The sequence below is a fragment of the Camelina sativa genome, chromosome 17 (genome assembly GCF_000633955.1).
Source record: "Camelina sativa cultivar DH55 chromosome 17, Cs, whole genome shotgun sequence".
Classification (NCBI taxonomy): domain Eukaryota; kingdom Viridiplantae; phylum Streptophyta; class Magnoliopsida; order Brassicales; family Brassicaceae; genus Camelina; species Camelina sativa.
In genome coordinates, this window is record NC_025701.1 from 32,696,776 (window position 1) to 32,714,520 (window position 17,745).

The window sequence follows — 17,745 nt, forward strand, 5'->3', positions numbered from 1 at the left end:
TGTATACAATTTTCTAAATTATGTTTAATCCGATCATAATTTTTAGTATCTGTTTCGAATTCATCCAATTTTAGAAAGAAAAAAAAAGTGTAAAAGTGATAATTCTTTTGAAAATCGTCATTGTATTATAATTTTGAAAAAAATTTTAATCACAAAAAAATTAAATTAATTCTAAATATGTATGAAAAATTTAAATCTTGGATTAAAAAGAATAATTCCATACTTAATTTATTCCACATAAATAATGTTGTTATTGATTTTTTTTTCATTAACATATATGCTTAAGTTTTTTTTTTGGTAAGAGTCTAGTATAATTTATTTTAAACAAGCAGATCTTACAACTAACCTTCATACATTCGTGTCATGTAATCATTTGACCAAATTAAAATCTGAACATCAGTAGTCTACGATAAACTAATAAAGTAATAAGTAAAGTAAACATATACAAAATGATTAATACAGTATAGCGCAATGTGATGCGATCACTAGCTAAATCATGCCATGATATTATTATTCTTAATCTCATTATTGTTTGTTAAGTGAGAACGTCGTGTACATGTGCTGTGATGTCACATTATATGAACATTTTGTGCCGGTCGACTCCAATTTATTAAAAGAAAACAAAACTTGGATATTTCTTCATATGTGCCAATGGAATATTCGAATAATTTGGTATGTCTTAATCCATCTAAGTCAATACTCAAACAGGCGTGAATGATAGTCTAATTGCTCGAATATTAATTAGGTACTCACTTTTTCTTTAATCTATTGCAAAATTTATTAACTTCAGGGGATAATTTACATATGCAACTCTCTTTTTTTTCTTCACCATCACATAAAATTCCTTTGGATTATATTTAGGATACATTGATATGTCCTGAGTACATTAGTATAAAACTAATTTTATTGCAAAAGATCAAAAACCAAATACTAAAAACTTAAAATAAAAGCCAAAATCTAAAAACCAATTAAGAAACTAATGACATGCATTTAAAAGCCTTGTCAAATATATATATGAAATAGAAGGTTCGTTTAGAGTTGGAAATGCATCATGCATGTACAATGAAACTTAGCATATTTTGTTTGCGTGTTTGAAATTACATTTTCTGAAATGGGATTATAAACACCGCTTTCGTACACTCCTTAATTACGTATGATGTATCGGTGTTTATTAAGATGAGTTTTCTTTGTAGACTTTTTACTATTATAGTATATTGCTAAATACTTTTTTGTTGTCACTATGAATAATGCAGAATTATAATGATAAACTGAATATAAGGGATGCTGGTTAGCTGATAATTTGGTTAACGTATAAGATGATAATTGAAGTCCATTATCAGGAAGAAGAAGAAATTGAGTTTGGGAAGAAAGGACAAGTGTGAAAACACTTCCTTTTGTTCCTTTTTTAAAACAGCTTCTGTTGCTGTCAAAAAAGAAAACAAAAGGAGCTTTACATTTGTTAATTTGACAGCATCCTTTAAAAACACTTTTATAAGTGGGATGCTTCACGGAAGCAAATATTGCATGCCTACGTGGTGGTGGTGCCTTATGACATATATCCGATTCAACTAAAAGATGTATATATGGAAGAGTTTACTTGAGAGTATCGTGGTTAATGCCGTTGAAAGCTTTTGAGCACAAATACTGTATATACTTTTAACTAAAAATCATTTAAAACAAAATTCAAATACTATTGTTTTCCTTGGATTTAACCTAACCTTTTCTAGATCCTTCATTCTTTTCTAATGAGTCTTCACGTGATTATCATAACAGTGTGTGAGTGTGTCGATGGAGTTTTGGAAAAATATTGATGGTTAGCTGTGAAAATATATATTGTGATGTATAAAATCTTGCTACGGAGCTAATTGAAAGAAATGAACGATTAATATGAATGGTACATTGTATATTTAAATCCATACTAAACGATAAATTTGGAAAACAAAGAGCAACCCTTACTTATATCCTTAAGACCAGGCTGATCATACGAAAGTACTGTATTTTCACACCATTTATAGTAAGCTGATTTCTTATATAAACAAGATATCCAGTTGTAAACAAAAAAAGAACATAACCGAAAAGAAAATTACAAAATATATATATATATATATATATATATATAAAGAAAGTTTTTTTGTTTTGTTAATAAAACTATTGAAGATGGCTACATCGAAAGGATTTGCAGTATGTTTCCTCTTGACGCTCCTCATAACAATCGTCTTATTCGTTGGAGTCAACTCCGTTGATTTGTCGAAATGTAGAAACTTTGATCCTATCGGAGGAATCCCTCAAGACTGCAGTTAGGGATGATGAGCAATGTAGAAAACTATGACGAAGGAATAAGACGACGACCTGGATTATAAGCCGAGGTCCTGATAGTTAATCAATCATATAAGTTTATAAAGATTATAATTTTTGTACAATTACGATTTTCATATGAAAATATTGTTTGCAAAAAAAATAAATATTATAATTATTCAATTTTTATTCATGAAAATCAGTAATCTTAACAAAAAAAAAACATTATTTTTGCTTGGAAATAGCCAACTGCATGGCGAGCCGAGGTCGAACTCAAATAAATAAATAAATAAGAGTTTTGAGGGTCGAACCCTTGACATCTTAGACACTTTTCCACTGCTTATACCACTAGACTAAAAAAAAATTTTGTGAAACAGGGCCGATTATAGAGCTATATATTTTGCGGCCGCAAGCTGATGCTTCATCAGCTTGTGTCTTAGGCCGGCTCTGAACTCAATTAGTTGACCAAAAAGGCATCCAATTGTCATTTACCGGAAAAAGTGACAAGAATGTCGATTTCCAAACTCACATGAATTGAAATCCTTGCACAGATTAAGTAGTCAAAACACGAGACGACTGAACCGGCTATAGTTCCAAACAAAACATACGTGACTTGTCTACGTAAAGTTCCAAATTATCCTTTTTTGTTTTCAACCAAAAATTAATTAGAAAACTACTCCTACCTACAAAGGAATTATCAGCAAAAGAGTGCGGGAAGACCCGGTTAAGTCAAGTTCCAAATTACTATCTCGTAAATTAAAACAAAAAGACCAAGGAAACTTGGTTCAAAGGCAGCAGTATTATTCGTTTCGTTGTTAGTTGTAAACTAGTAACAGAGAAAACAACTGCGGTAAGAATAATATTTAAGAAAAACATTTTTGATTTTGGTTTTTCATATTACAGTTTGGTTCTTACATAGTAATAATTACGTGCTTCTTCTCCTTCCACAATAACTTGCGTTTACACTTACACATGATTACAACAAAACATTACACTTTTTGCAGAGACGTTCGCCCTTTTTTTTTATATATATATTTCTTTATTTTTGTGTTGCCTTTTTTGCTGGGTTTCACTCGCAGGCAAGTTTAGTGCCGAAACTTGTGAGACAGATAGCAAAAGCCTGAAATGCAGAGAGGGGCTGCCTATAATCCATTGTGAAAGTGTCATCTCCCACTTTGCCAAACTGTAGAAGAACTGTTTCTTCATCGCCTTTACCGCTCGGTTGACTTTGGTCCACGGTCGCAACCAACTGAAAGTTCTTGACAGAAGCAACAGTTACTCGTCCATGGAAATTGAGACACCAGCATTGCAAGTGCTCGTGCCATCTCGGAGCTTTGTTCTTTAGTATTGTGAAGCTGGAACCATCCTTGTTTGGTTTTTTCATTATCTTGGTTACATCACATGGATTCTGGTCCAAACAGAGTCCAGCGGTTGATGACGATGAGGATGACGAGGATGGGCATCGGAGTGTGCTTACCATTCTTCTTGGACCTCTTGATTNATTTAAGAAAAACATTTTTGATTTTGGTTTTTCATATTACAGTTTGGTTCTTACATAGTAATAATTACGTGCTTCTTCTCCTTCCACAATAACTTGCGTTTACACTTACACATGATTACAACAAAACATTACACTTTTTGCAGAGACGTTCGCCCTTTTTTTTTATATATATATTTCTTTATTTTTGTGTTGCCTTTTTTGCTGGGTTTCACTCGCAGGCAAGTTTAGTGCCGAAACTTGTGAGACAGATAGCAAAAGCCTGAAATGCAGAGAGGGGCTGCCTATAATCCATTGTGAAAGTGTCATCTCCCACTTTGCCAAACTGTAGAAGAACTGTTTCTTCATCGCCTTTACCGCTCGGTTGACTTTGGTCCACGGTCGCAACCAACTGAAAGTTCTTGACAGAAGCAACAGTTACTCGTCCATGGAAATTGAGACACCAGCATTGCAAGTGCTCGTGCCATCTCGGAGCTTTGTTCTTTAGTATTGTGAAGCTGGAACCATCCTTGTTTGGTTTTTTCATTATCTTGGTTACATCACATGGATTCTGGTCCAAACAGAGTCCAGCGGTTGATGACGATGAGGATGACGAGGATGGGCATCGGAGTGTGCTTACCATTCTTCTTGGACCTCTTGATTTCAAGAGGTTGAATTTATAAGAAACATGGCCGACTTCAAAGTTGCCTGCTGGAACTTGAGGGCTTATCTGCTTCGATGCAAATCTGCGACTGGCTTTGCCGTTTGAAGGCTTCGCTCCGTTATGTGGCGGTTGGCTATCGTATACTGTAAAGTTGGTCCCAAGAAAATCTGATCTGCAAAAGTTTCCAAAAAGAAATCAAATGAACATTAGATTTCAGGCCACTCATATTCTAAGCAAAAAAACACCGTAAAGAGACTCAAGATTTTCGTTCCAAGAGTGGCAAAAACAAATTAAAAACTTTCTGAGAAGGGAGAAGGCAGTCTTGCTTTACAGATTAAATGACCGCCAAGGATATTCAGTGTTGCACACATTGATAATACCTTAATTTTCCAACGTAGGCATTACTTCCTTGAGAGAAATCATCAGCATCAAGTGATATGATGTAGTCAGTGTAAGCACCGGTCCTGAACCTCCGTGCCGCCAGAAGAAACTTTCCTTTATCAGTAAATGCTGGTAAACAGAATATACGAAAGGATATTAATAAATGCAGAGAAAAGAGAAAAGACCCTTTTGCTAGACAACAGACGTAGAGCAAAGTCTTAAAGATAAACTAGCCAAGAAAGAATCCTGACGGATAACCTAATGAAGTATAACCGAAAATTACTCGAACTTGTTCCAAAACAACAAAAAGCAATCTGGTCTTACTTAACCACACTTGTAAACTTTTTAATCTAAATCATACCAATGATATAACTCGAACTATGTTATTCAGTGAAGTCAAGATGAACGGAGATTGATAAAAAAAAAGATTAACAAAAGCCTTGCAAATTACTTCACTGGTCAACAAACTGAACCTCGGACTATTCTTCATCATCACCCACCGAGGTCAACAAAAAAGTCAACACTTATTTATGGGAATTGGTTGGTAAGTTCTTTCAATGACCCGACCACTCAAGGCATTACATTGTACGCCTAGGAATTCACTAATTGCAATCGTTTTCACACTATTCAAACCAAAAAACTTAGACTTTTCATTGCCATATATATATACTCCCTCCGTTTCAAAATATAAGATGTTTTAGAAGAAACACACATATTAAGAAAAAGTTACTTTTAAAAAGTTTAACCAATCATACTCAAGACTGCATAATAGAAAATATAAAATTAATCTAAAAGTTGCATAAAAAGTTGGAAACATCCTATATTATGAAACAAAAATAATCTTCTAAACATCTTATATTATGAAATGGAGGGAGTATTTTTTTCCAATACTGACCCAATCAACTAATAAGAAGGGAAACAAAGGAAAAAAGTGATATTTTGTTTTTTGGAAATTAACTTACATGGAGTAAGAGCAAGATACAAGTAAAAAGTCGATGTCTTCTTGTTCCTCTTTATCAAGCACTGATTCGAAAACTCTCGAGGTCCTGGCTGCATCTCAAATGAAACACTAAAAAATCTCAAATCTCATCCCAATCTTTCAATTTCTCAAACGAAAAAAACAAACCCACAACTAAAGAAAAGACACAAAATTGTAAAAAAACATAACCAAAAATAGCAACTTTTTAAATGCATAGAGCAAAACAACAAAGACCATAAAAACAAAGACTCCAATTGTAAATAAAACATAACCACATCATGAAGTCGTAACTCGCACCAAATTTTATAAACAAAGCAGTGCCCCTAACAGAATCGATTCCTAAACCGATCAGAGAAATCGACAAAAAAACCCAAAATTTATATAAATCAAAAGGTTTTCACCAAACCAAAAACTTCAATTGAAGAAGGGAGTTACCAATTTGAGGCAAGAAGGGAAAGTGATTTTGCCGGAGTTGAGAGGCGATCTAGCGAAATCCTGAGTGATCTCTCTCCATTTCTTCGAAACGCAGGCGCAAGTCACTACATCACGGCGTTGTGGCCAACGGTCCTCACTCTCCTCCACGCGACGAATGATCTCGCCTAACAACTCAGGGAGCATCGCCGACCACGACGACGATCCAACGGCCATGTTCGACGCCGACGGAATCGGAATCGAATCGCGTTCCGTTGGTGCCGTCGTCTCTCCCTGATGATCCCTAAACGAGTTCGAGATCCTCCGCGAGAGGAGGGACCGTGACAAAGGCATTTGTAAAAGAAGAAGAAAGAGAGAAAGAGAGAGAGAGAGAGAGAGAGAGAGAGAGAGAGAGAGAAGTTTTCGATCTGGAAATAGAGAGGAGAGAGAAAGGATGAGATGTGTGTTTCTTTTTTTTTGGAAAATCTGATGAGAAAAAAAACTTAAAATTAAACAAAATTAATACACGAACGTGCGAAATCTAGAAGACGGACAGACAGAGTGATATTTTTGGTTAAACTGACAACACTGTTCTATAGAATAGGTGACAGGTCTTTTTAATTGGGCCACGTCGGATAGGTAAAAATCAATCGTACAAGTATAATACACAGCACATTGATTAAACCGGATACGATGATTTAAACCATGACCGCCGTGAAATCTGTCTCTTCTTCTTCCTTTAGGCTCGCGTCTCTCCTCCGCCGCGAGAATGATCCTTCCGCCGCAGTTAAGCTTTTTCGAAACCCTGATCCTGAATCAGCCAACACGAAAAGACCGTTTAGATACTCGCTTCTTTGCTACGATCTCATCATCACGAAACTCGGTGGCTCCAAGATGTTTGACGAACTAGATCAGGTGCTTCTCCAGCTCAAAACCGATACTCGGATCGTTCCCACGGAGATTATATTCTGCAACGTGATTAATTTCTTCGGTCGTGGAAGATTGCCTAGTCGTGCGCTCCACGTGTTCGACGAAATGCCTCAATACCGTTGCCAACGCACTGTGAAGTCAGTGAACTCTCTGTTGAATGCGCTTTTGAAGTGCGGGGAGTTTGAAAAAATGAGGAAGCTTCTTTCGGGTATTGATGAGTTTGGTAAGCCTGACGCTTGTACTTACAATATACTGATCAATGGTTGTTCTCAGAGCGGGTGTTTTGATGATGCCTTGAAGCTGTTCGATGAAATGGTCAAGAGAAAGGTGAAGCCCACTGGGGTAACGTTTGGAACGCTGATTCACGGGTTTTGCAAGAATTCGAGGGTGAAGGAAGCGTTGAAGATGAAGCAAGATATGTTGAAAGTGTATGGAGTACGTCCCACGGTTCACATTTATGCTTCGTTGATCAAAGCGGTTTGTCAAATTGGTGAATTGAGTTTTGCGTTTAAGCTTAAAGATGAGGCGTATGAAGGAAAGGTTAAAGTAGACTCAGCTATTTACTCTACGTTGATTAGTTCGCTTATAAAAGCTGGAAGGTCGAATGAGGTGTCGAGGATCTTGGAAGAAATGAGTGAGAAAGGATGCAAACCCGACACAGTGACTTACAATGTACTGATAAACGGGTTCTGTGTTGAGAACGATTCTGAATCAGCTTATCGTGTTTTGGATGATATGGTAGAGAAAGGCTTGAAACCAGATGTTATAAGCTATAACATGATACTTGGTGTCTTGTTTAGAATCCGAAAATGGGAAGAAGCAACTTACTTGTTTGAAGATATGCCTAGAAGAGGTTGCCGCCCTGATACCTTATCTTATAGAATAGTTTTTGATGGTCTTTGCGAGTGTTTACAGTTCGAAGAAGCTGCTGTTATCTTGGACGAAATGGTTTTTAAAGGTTACAAGCCTCGCAGGGATAGGCTAGAAAATTTTCTGCAAAAGCTTTGTGAGAGTGGGAAGTTGGAGATTCTCAGTAAAGTTATAAGTAGCTTGCATAAGGGGAATGCTGCTGAGGATGCAAATGTATGGTCGGTTATGATACCTACAATGTGCAAAAAACCTGTGACATCGGATTCTATTGATTTGTTGTTGAACAGAGTAAAGGAAGTTGGTCCTTTATCAGCAATGCCGCAATGCTAGGTCACTTGTCGTGCAAGGTATTGTTGCTGTGAACCTTGTTCTGGTGATACAGGACAAGGAACAAAAAGAATTGCCAAATCTTGTAAACAGGTAAAAATCATTACCACATGGGCTCTCTTCAACGTAGATAGCGGAAGAATGTGCTATCTGCTCCTAATTGAAGCTCTTATCTCTTGTCCATAGCCTGTAAAGTGGTGGTGCAGAGGAATGATCCCACCGCTGAACCAAGCTCTGTTATTGAGGTATGATTTTCCTTCGGTTGATTTAAAAGATAAAATATAATACAAGTTACCAACTACTTTTTTTGAGGGCAGCCGTCGTGGTGGTGTTGGTGGCGGCGTGGGACAGCCGTGGTAATATTGGTGATGGAGGCGGCAGCAGTGACTGCGATGTCGTTGAAGATGGTGATGGCCGCAGCTCTGCTGAATGATTTGTTATGATGATTTAACGATTTAATTCTCTTTTTTGTCTACCATTCGACTCTGTTTGACTTAATCTTATAAATAAGACACATTTGATTCATCTATAATAATGTTAAATTGAATTGTTGAAACAGTTTCCTTGAGCTGTTCTTAATTCATCCATGACTCTAGGAATCCAATTGCCTGAAACTGGTCCATAAATCTTCTGGTTGTCTACTCTTCGAGTGGAAGCATGGTTTGCTTGACACTGTTTAAAACTCAAAACAATAACTTGTAAAAACGTTTACTAATCTAGAATTAATTTTACATTCAATTCGAAAAAAAAAAATGTTAATTAATAAGAACCTGAACCAGAAGAAGAACTCATCATCGATTTGTTCAACCTTCAGAAATCATTTCACAATATACAATAAACGATAGTCTATTTTGTTCTCCCTCTATTTGATTTCAGTTAATAGCATCTTTAAATATAACAGATTTTAATCCACGGTACATCAGAACAATTTTTTAAGAACAATTATTAAAAAAAATAAATCTGTTGTATTTTTTGTGTTTGTTTACTTTTGTCAATCTTACAAATAAAGGTTTATTTTACCAGGTGTACCTAAGTTTGATTAAATTTTATTTAAAAGTATTTATAAACTTATATTATGCGTGAGACAATATTCTTATTTAATGTTTAATGTAGTTATAATTATGTAATAGGTTCTAAAGACCAAAATATTTTATATTATATTATTTTGTATATCAAACTTTATATATGTGAATTAAGTTGATAATAATCGAATTTGCAAACATCTAGAAGTATCAAAATGATTTTACAAATGAAGAAGAAGTCATATTTTCTAGTATCATTATTTTGTAGTATCTATCATGCCAGCTTGTTTTTTGAAATATTTTAATCTTTAAAAAACGGCTTGTATAATTTTTGTTTACAAAATTAATTTTTACAGTTATTTTGTAAATTATAATTTAATATTACTGTTGTAATATACTTTTTAAGTTTTGGGGTACTTTTTTGGTACATTTGTAATCATGATGTATTTTTACCACTTCTTTGTTTAAGATTTACATTTTTTCCCCTGAATTAATGTTGTTTTCAAGAGTTTGAACAATTTTAGTTGGCTAAGCTGTATTTTTGGTTTAATAAGTTTCAATTCAATTTTAATTTTGACAGCCAATTGATATTCTTGGTTAGGTGTTTTTGAACTAATATAGTTGATGATTTAATAATCTTATATAGTTGTTTGAGCTTGAAAAATTGGGTAGTTTATAAAACTCTGGTGGTAATCATTTTATAACTAAGTTTATATAAGAATTAAAAAGACAACAATGATATTTACCAATCTTTGAACGCCTAGACACCGTCTCAAAACTTTCAAAGTAAGACAACAGAGTAAGCTCTGTGGACTTGCTTTTCGAAAGATTGGTATAATTTGAACAGTGAAAGTGGTATATATATATATATGCATTTAAGTAGATTTTTTCTTAGTATAAAGAGTATATTCAAAATTTCAGAGATTCAAAAAAATTAGTCTAATTTGTTTTTTTTTTTTTTCAAAAATACAAATTTCTAATTTAGAATTATGTCGAATACTTTCGAGAAGCTACTGAAAATGAATATATGTATATAAAGGTTAGCAGACTGAATTTTTAAAAAATCATATTTTTCTTGTAGTCAAAGTAAACTATTGATACATCTTCTAGCTAGCTGTTTCTAGTATAAATTGAGTGTAGTAACCATGTTAGAACCTCTATGAAAGAGAAAGAGCACATGGACATTAACATTGACTTAAAGCCTTCATATATATAAAAGATTATATGTTTAAATTAACATAATTTGATGATGGATACCCTAGATAAGTAATTTTAATTAAAAATTTAATGAATAGTGAATACATATATGAAAACAAATTATATTACCCTCTCAGTCTAACAAAAGGTTAATTTTTTTTGTGAAATGATAGACTAAAGTTACTAAATAATGAAAATTAAAGAAAATAAACTATAAAATTTTTTAATACACTATTGAGTATCCAATTTCTAACACAAATGTAAAATTAAACCTATGATAAAACAAACATTGAAAGAAAAGGAAAAAATATATACATTAACATTAACACTTTCCAACATGATATAAGTAAGGGTATGTTCGTCATTTACACTTCAGAGAACCCTAAAGTCGATCTTTATATATATGAAGGCTTCAGAGAACATTGGCACTTTCAAAGGTCTTACGCCGATTCTCACACTCTGTAAGTTTTGTTTTTTTGTTTTTCTTTTGTAACTGTTTGATTGATTAATTGTATATGATTCACAGCTCTGTGTAATAAAAAAAATTTGATCTTTTGGTTTTTTCAGGAATGAATCTTGGAGTGAAGATGATGCAGAAGAAGATGGCTGTTCTCTACCATTACCCTTGCCACGACGGCGTTTTCGCAGCTTTAGCAGCTCATCTCTACTTCTCAGCAAACTCAATCCCTTCACTGTTCTTCCCCAACACAGTCTACTCTCCGATCACAATCAGCCAACTTCCACTTGAAGAAATCAGCCATCTCTATCTCCTCGATTTCACTGGACCTCCTGGTTTCGTTCAAGAACTCTCTCCTCAAGTCGACAATGTCGTGATCCTCGATCACCATAAAACCGCTATCGAGACCTTAGGTGATGATGATGTCTCTTCCACTTGCAAGAACGTTACTAGTGTTTTGGATATAGATAGAAGCGGTGCCACCATTGCGTTCGACTATTTTACTCAGAAGCTGACTGATGAATGCAAGGAGATGAATGATTTCAAGAGGATGAGACGTGTCTTCGAGTATATAGAAGACGCTGATATATGGAAGTGGGAGTTACCAGAGAGCAAAGCATTCAACAGTGGGATCTTGGACTTGAAGATTGAGTACGACTTTAATCTAAACCAGTCGTTGTTTCAGCAGCTACTCTCGTTGGATCATGAAACTGTGATTAACAGAGGAAAACAGAGTTTGTCTAAGAAACGTAAACTGATTCACGAGGCGTTGGAGCAGTCTTATGAGATTGTTCTTGGAGGAGGTTGTGATGAAGAGTTTGGACGGTGTTTAGCTGTGAATGCAGATGATGAGGTTGCGGAGCTTAGAAGCGAATTAGGGAATCAGTTGGCTGAGAAGAGTAAGAATCTGAAATTTCGAGGTATTGGAGCTGTTGTTTACAGAGTTGCTGAGCTTGGAGATGAGAAGAAACTGAAAATTAGTCTGAGGAGTGTTGTAGAAGAAGACACAACTCCGGTTTCTCAGAGATTCGGAGGTGGTGGTCATAAGAATGCAAGCTCCTTCTTGTTAAGCTCCATGGAGTTCGAGCAATGGAAGGTGAATAGAAACTCTTCCAGTACAATAGCTTAGAGAAGTTGTAGAATCAGCTAATATATAGCTCTCTGTATGGAATGCTTGTTTGAACCGATGTGGTTTACAGTATTGCCAATTTGGTAGTTTAATTCGGGTTTAGTTCTGCTTTGTGGCTTTAGAAAAACAGAAACCAATGTAACCTCAAATTGACTACATATCAGTTTATACGATTTTTGTTTCAAGTTTTGGTTCCAATGTATCTTTGATATTCAAAGTATTCAGGTTCGAATGACATTTGAAGTATAACTAAATTGGTAAGTTGTGATTATGTCACTGCTTGCAGCCTGCAGGACTCATGGGAACAACACCATGTTGAAAGTTCCACAAGACTCGAGAAGTCAGAATGGCAAATTTGCTTCATGTGGTTTTAATTCAAGGTAAATGACTTGCTCATTTGCTCCATGGACTTTAACTAAATACTCATTAGCTCCATTACTGTAAATACTATGAAATTTCAATTAAGTCTTTATCATTACTAATTGGAGGAAGTAATGGGGACCTCAAAGAAGCTTTATTGTAATGATTCTGAGTGAAAGAATAATTTTTTAACAAAATATCTTCTACTTGATGAGAATGAAGCATCACATGTTGCAAAATCATTTGTCATAACTGATTACTTTGGACTACCCTCAGCCCATGGATTCGTAGCTGGATAAGGTTGACTTTGACTTTGAAAAATTGATCTCTCTTCTTCCAAAGAAGGCCGCGAGTAGTGGTCAATCTACTTGTTGTCTTAGTTTTTCGTTTATATATTTACTGTCTGCTTGTTTCGCTTTGATCCGTCTTTTGTACTTTGTTGTAGTATGGCTGAGGCAGTTGTATCATTTGGAGTTGAGAAGCTTTGGGAGCTTCTGACTCGAGAATCTGCACGATTGAATGGTATAGATGAGCAAGTTGATGGACTAAAGCGTCAGCTGGGAAGGTTACAGTCGTTGTTGAAAGATGCAGATGAGAAGAAAAATGAAAGTGAAAGGGTGAGAAACTTCTTGGAAGATGTCAAGGACATTGTTTATGATGCTGATGATATAATCGAATCCTTTCTTCTGAAAGAACTTAGAGGAAAAGATAAAGGGATCAAGAAGCATGCGAGAAGACTTGCTTGTGTTTTAGTAGATCGCCGGAACTTTGCTTCTGATATCGAAGGTATAACTAAGAGGATCTCTGAGGTGATTGCTGGAATGAAGAGTTTAGGGATACAACATATTATCGATAGTGGTGGCTGTTCATTGTCTCTGTCTCTGCAAGAAAGACAAAGGGAGATCCGACAAACTTTTTCTAACAAATCTGAAAGTGATCTTGTGGGTTTGGATCAGAGTGTTGAAGAATTGGTTGATCATTTGGTGGAGAATGATAGCATTCAAGTGGTTTCTGTTTCTGGTATGGGCGGTATTGGTAAAACCACACTCGCTAGACAAGTTTTTCATCATGACATTGTCCGACGCCATTTTCATGGATTCTCATGGGTTTGTGTTTCGCAACAGTTTACGCGTAAGGATGTTTGGCAAAGGATCTTGCAAGATCTTAGACCATATGATGAGGACATTATACAGATGGACGAGTATACACTCCAAGGCAAACTCTTTGAATTGTTGGAAACCGGTAGATATCTGCTTGTCCTCGATGATATATGGAAAGAAGAAGACTGGGATCGAATAAAAGCTGTGTTTCCCCATAAAAGAGGTGAGCTCTAATCGTACATACATTAAGCACCAGTAAGGTTGGTAACACATTGGTCATAGATGCCTTTTATTTGCTATCATGAAACGATAAGTATTTTGCAGGTTGGAAGTTGTTACTTACTTCCCGCAATGAAGGTGTTGGTTTACATGTGGATCCAACATGTTTTGCCTTTAGACCAAGAATCCTTACTCCCGAAGAAAGTTGGAAGCTATTTGAGAGAATTGTATCCCCTAGGAGAAACGAAACTGGTATAATACTTTCATTTCATATATAAAACAAGGACCAAGAATCTTTGTAAAATTCAATTTTCTCTTATGTATTCTTTAAGACTGAAAAGTGTTTTTAGGATTTAGGGTTGATGAAGCTATGGGAAAGGAAATGGTCACATATTGTGGAGGACTACCGTTAGCGGTTAAAGTGCTGGGAGGGTTGTTAGCTAAGAAACATACAGTTCTTGAGTGGAAAAGAGTATATAGCAATATTGGAACTCAGATAGTAGGAAAATCTGGTTTCAGTGTCGACAATCCCAATTCGGTTTACCGAGTATTATCTCTGAGTTATGAAGATTTGCCTATGCAGTTAAAGCATTGCTTCCTGTACTTGGCTCATTTCCCTGAAGATTACAAGATAGAAGTTAAGACATTGTTCAACTACTGGGTTGCAGAAGGAATAATAGTGTCAGTTTACGATGGATCAACCATTCAAGATAGTGGAGAAAGCTACCTAGATGAGCTAGTGAGGAGAAATATGGTCGTTGTTGAAGAAAGCTATTTGAGTTCCAGAATAGAGTATTGTCAAATGCATGACATGATGAGAGAAGTTTGTTTATCTAAAGCCAAAGAAGAAAACTTTCTTCAAGTTGTCAAAGTCCCTATAGCTACTGTTACTACCATCAATGCTCAGTCTCCTTGTAGGTCTCGCAGACTTGTGCTACATAGTGGTAATGCACTTCATATGCTGGGACATAAAGGCAACAAAAAAGCTAGATCTGTTTTGGTTTTTGGAGTCGACGAAAACTTGTGGAAGCTTTCAGGTCTCAGATGTTTACCATTGTTAAGAGTGTTAGATCTTTCTTACGTACAGTTTGAAGGAGGGAAGTTACCATCAAGCATCGGAGAGCTGATTCACTTGAGATTCTTGAGTTTATACGAGGCTGGGGTATCTCATCTACCTTCTTCTCTACGGCATCTAAAGCTTCTGCTCTGTTTGAACTTAGGTGTTATTGATCGGTTACTAGTTCATGTGCCAAATGTTTTGAAAGAGATGCAAGAACTAAGGTACCTTCGCTTACCTCGTTCAATGCCTGCTAAAACCAAGTTGGAACTGAGTGATCTAGTTAACTTGGAGTCCTTGACGAATTTTTCTACGAAACACAGTAGCGTGATGGACCTACTCCGTATGACGAAGCTCACGGTTCTCAATGTGATTTTCAGTGGCGGGTGTACTTTTGAAACTCTGTTGTCATCTCTTGGTGAATTGAGAAATCTCGAAACGCTTAGTTTTTATGATTTCCAAAAGATCAGTGTGGCTGAACATGGGGGCGGAGAACTCGTTCTAGATTTTAGTCATCTAAAGGATTTAACCTTGTCCATGCATATGCCAAGGTTTCCGGATCAATACCGGTTCCCTCCCCTTCTTGCGCACATATGGCTAATCGGATGCCGCATGGAGGAAGATCCAATGCCGATTCTAGAAAAGTTGCTTCACTTGAAATCTGTTTATCTTTCATCTGGTGCATTCGTGGGAAAGGTAATGGTCTGCTCGAAAAGCGGATTTCCTCAACTACTAGCTCTCAAAATGTCGTATAAAAAAGAGTTGGTAGAGTGGAGAGTAGAGGAAGGGTCGATGCCATGTCTTCGTACTTTGACCATAGACAATTGCAAAAAGTTGAAGCAACTCCCGGATGGGTTCAAATTCATAAGTTGCTTGAAGGAACTGAAGATAGAAAGAATGAAGAGGGAGTGGACTGAGAAATTGGTAATAGGTGGGGAAGATTACTACAAAGTCCAACACATTTCCAGTGTTCAGTTTATCAACTGTGGCCACTAATTAGCAAGTGTTACTTAGAGGGGGTATTGAAGTTGACATTTTAAAGGATTTGATAAGATTTTAATATTTTAGAATTTTGAAAGATTTCAGAGAGTTTTAGGAGATTTGATTGTGTTTTAGATTTTTTTTAATTTTTCTTTTAGAAAATGAAATGTGATTCTATAAGATTCTATGAGATTTTATTAGTAAAATTTGTGTGATTTTAAAATATTTTACAAAACAAAAAAAAAAAAGAAAGAAAATCTGTGGTTTATTGGTGAAGTTGTAGGAGATGAAAACGTAAATTTGTCGAGACACCACCACAGAGCCTAAAATCATGCAAGAAAGAAAAAGAAAGTTAAGTGAGATGAAGAAAAGAGGAAGAAGCTAAGCAAAAGGAAGAAGAAGAAGAAGAAGAAGGTGAAGGACACATGAGGAGAAGAAGGAACAAGTCAACAAGGAAGTGAGGCACTGATTTTGTTTGTGTGTTGTAAGAAAGAAAAAATCCATTTGATCTTATATTTCAATGGTTCTCTATAGAGAGAGAGAGAGAGAGATGCCGGAGTTGCCGGAGTTGACCTGCGGAGAAAGTTTACTAAGATGGTGGTGGTTTTACAACTGTGTTTATTTTTTTTCCGTTGTAAATAGATTGAGATTACTATGAACAAAAGCCCACATATAGTCTGGTTACCAAAAGGTATAAACTTGAGGAAAACAAATTCTATTTTCACATCTTTCACAGTTTCTAAATATCTTATATCTTAAGCTAATAACCAAAGCCTTTAACACTGCAAGTTTTCTGTAGAAAGGTAAAGAAGTGATGGATTTGGAACTACTCAACTTCAAGGGCTTCAATCTCGTACCGAATGTCATCTAAATACTCATTGATGCTGGTCACAGCGTCTTGCACTCCTCTAATGGCTTCTTTCAAATCATTATCATACTCTGCATCAGCTTCTGCTTCCTCTGTTCCAGCAGCTTCAGTAATCTCATGAAGATGCACACACTCGTGCTGCATCGGCTTCTTGAGCTTGCAGTTCTCATGTGTTAGCATTCGTTCTGACGGTCTCCCTGCCTTCTTCAGTACCTGTATTGTAATGGTCAGATGCAGTTTTTGCTTCTCTTGACTTTGAATGTCGAGGAGCAGTTGAGCAAGATCAGCTCTTCCAAATTCTGGTTTCAGAAACAGAGATTCCATTTCTCGCACTTGTTTGGAACATTCACTGAACTCAGCTGTAATCTCACTGCACAGCTTCTGATAAAGTGCTTCAGCACCAGACTCCACATACTCTGAGAATCCACTTTTGAGTTTAGCGTAAGCCTGAGCTCAACGCTGCTGAATCTCCAGCAGACTCCGAAGCAGAATCAAGGGTTTGAGAGGCAGCCACGCTAGATCCCACCGTGGAACTACTAGACTCGCCGGCAGAACCGCCACATTTGATTTCGATTTCTTCGGCGATGGAAACCTTCTTTTGGAAATCTTCGGCACTCATCCTCCGATTTTTCTCTCTCTCCGATGACTCTTTCGTCTTCTCAAACATGAGAGAGAGAGAGCTAAGTTGCACAATTTGCAAACTAGTCGGTTTAACTACAACTGTGTTTATTTGTTTTGTTTTGTTAAAGGATATGATTTTGAGAGGAGTATTTTTTAACTAAAAAGCAAGGAAAAGTCTCTTAAAATCATTCAAAGTAGCATTCTTAAAAAGAGTTGTGATATTTTGAATAACAAGAGATTTTAAGTTGGTTTTATAAAGTACTAGGAAAACGACCCGTGCGTTGCCGCACGGGGAGGTGAAATCCTAAATTGAAATTTAACATTTGTAATTCATCCTAAATTCTTTCTTTTCTCAATCAATTTGATCATTTTCACTTCTTGCTATTGCTTTATGCTAATT

General features: G+C 36.0%; 4 protein-coding genes and 1 pseudogene across 6 annotated transcripts; 3 read left to right on the forward strand and 2 right to left on the reverse strand.

Moving 5' to 3' along the window:
* Nucleotides 3,852-6,661, reverse strand: LOC104758679 (tubby-like F-box protein 7). Its single transcript, XM_010481585.2, has 4 exons — nucleotides 6,232-6,661; nucleotides 5,780-5,867; nucleotides 4,817-4,946; nucleotides 3,852-4,608 (listed from the first exon to the last, which is right to left on the reverse strand). Exons 1-4 carry the CDS (start codon nucleotides 6,559-6,561, stop codon nucleotides 4,005-4,007), a joined length of 1,152 nt encoding a protein of 383 aa, XP_010479887.1. The 5' UTR covers nucleotides 6,562-6,661; the 3' UTR covers nucleotides 3,852-4,004.
* LOC104758680 (putative pentatricopeptide repeat-containing protein At1g53330) lies at nucleotides 6,910-8,859 on the forward strand. 2 transcript variants are annotated; one of them, XM_019239145.1, is made up of 3 exons: nucleotides 6,910-8,427; nucleotides 8,521-8,579; nucleotides 8,652-8,859. In XM_019239145.1, exon 1 carries the CDS (start codon nucleotides 6,913-6,915, stop codon nucleotides 8,335-8,337), a length of 1,425 nt encoding a protein of 474 aa, XP_019094690.1. In that variant the 5' UTR covers nucleotides 6,910-6,912; the 3' UTR covers nucleotides 8,338-8,427; nucleotides 8,521-8,579; nucleotides 8,652-8,859. The 2 variants fall into 2 exon arrangements, with proteins under 2 accessions (XP_019094690.1, XP_010479889.1); XM_010481587.2 differs by having other exon boundaries at nucleotides 6,910-8,579.
* LOC104758682 lies at nucleotides 10,981-12,033 on the forward strand (the record flags this gene model as incomplete). Its single annotated transcript, XM_019239149.1, is given in 2 exon segments — nucleotides 10,981-11,014; nucleotides 11,121-12,033. A coding segment is annotated over 1 exon segment (911 nt), but the record flags the coding sequence as incomplete, so codon positions are not given.
* Nucleotides 12,014-15,975, forward strand: LOC104758681 (probable disease resistance RPP8-like protein 2). Of its 2 annotated transcripts, XM_019239141.1 has the most exons (5): nucleotides 12,014-12,106; nucleotides 12,426-12,519; nucleotides 12,945-13,822; nucleotides 13,924-14,070; nucleotides 14,169-15,975. In XM_019239141.1, the coding sequence occupies exons 1-5, from the start codon at nucleotides 12,100-12,102 to the stop codon at nucleotides 15,869-15,871; spliced, it is 2,829 nt and encodes a 942-aa protein (XP_019094686.1). In that variant the 5' UTR covers nucleotides 12,014-12,099; the 3' UTR covers nucleotides 15,872-15,975. The 2 variants fall into 2 exon arrangements, with proteins under 2 accessions (XP_019094686.1, XP_019094687.1); XM_019239142.1 differs by lacking the exons at nucleotides 12,014-12,106; nucleotides 12,426-12,519 and adding an exon at nucleotides 12,531-12,799.
* On the reverse strand, nucleotides 16,619-17,396 carry LOC104758683 (annotated as a pseudogene).

Coding starts and splice junctions, on each gene's coding strand:
- LOC104758679 (XM_010481585.2), bottom strand. CDS start 6,561: ATGCCTTTGTCACGGTCCCTCCTCTCGCGGAGGATCTCGAACTCGTTT. Junction 5,868..6,231: donor TCCCTTCTTGCCTCAAATTG/GTAACTCCCTTC, acceptor TTTGAGATGCAG/CCAGGACCTCGAGAGTTTTC. Junction 4,947..5,779: donor GTATCTTGCTCTTACTCCAT/GTAAGTTAATTT, acceptor TCTGTTTACCAG/CATTTACTGATAAAGGAAAG.
- LOC104758680 (XM_010481587.2), top strand. CDS start 6,913: ATGACCGCCGTGAAATCTGTCTCTTCTTCTTCCTTTAGGCTCGCGTCT.
- LOC104758681 (XM_019239141.1), top strand. Junction 13,823..13,923: donor TGTGTTTCCCCATAAAAGAG/GTGAGCTCTAAT, acceptor AGTATTTTGCAG/GTTGGAAGTTGTTACTTACT. Junction 14,071..14,168: donor CCCTAGGAGAAACGAAACTG/GTATAATACTTT, acceptor AAGTGTTTTTAG/GATTTAGGGTTGATGAAGCT.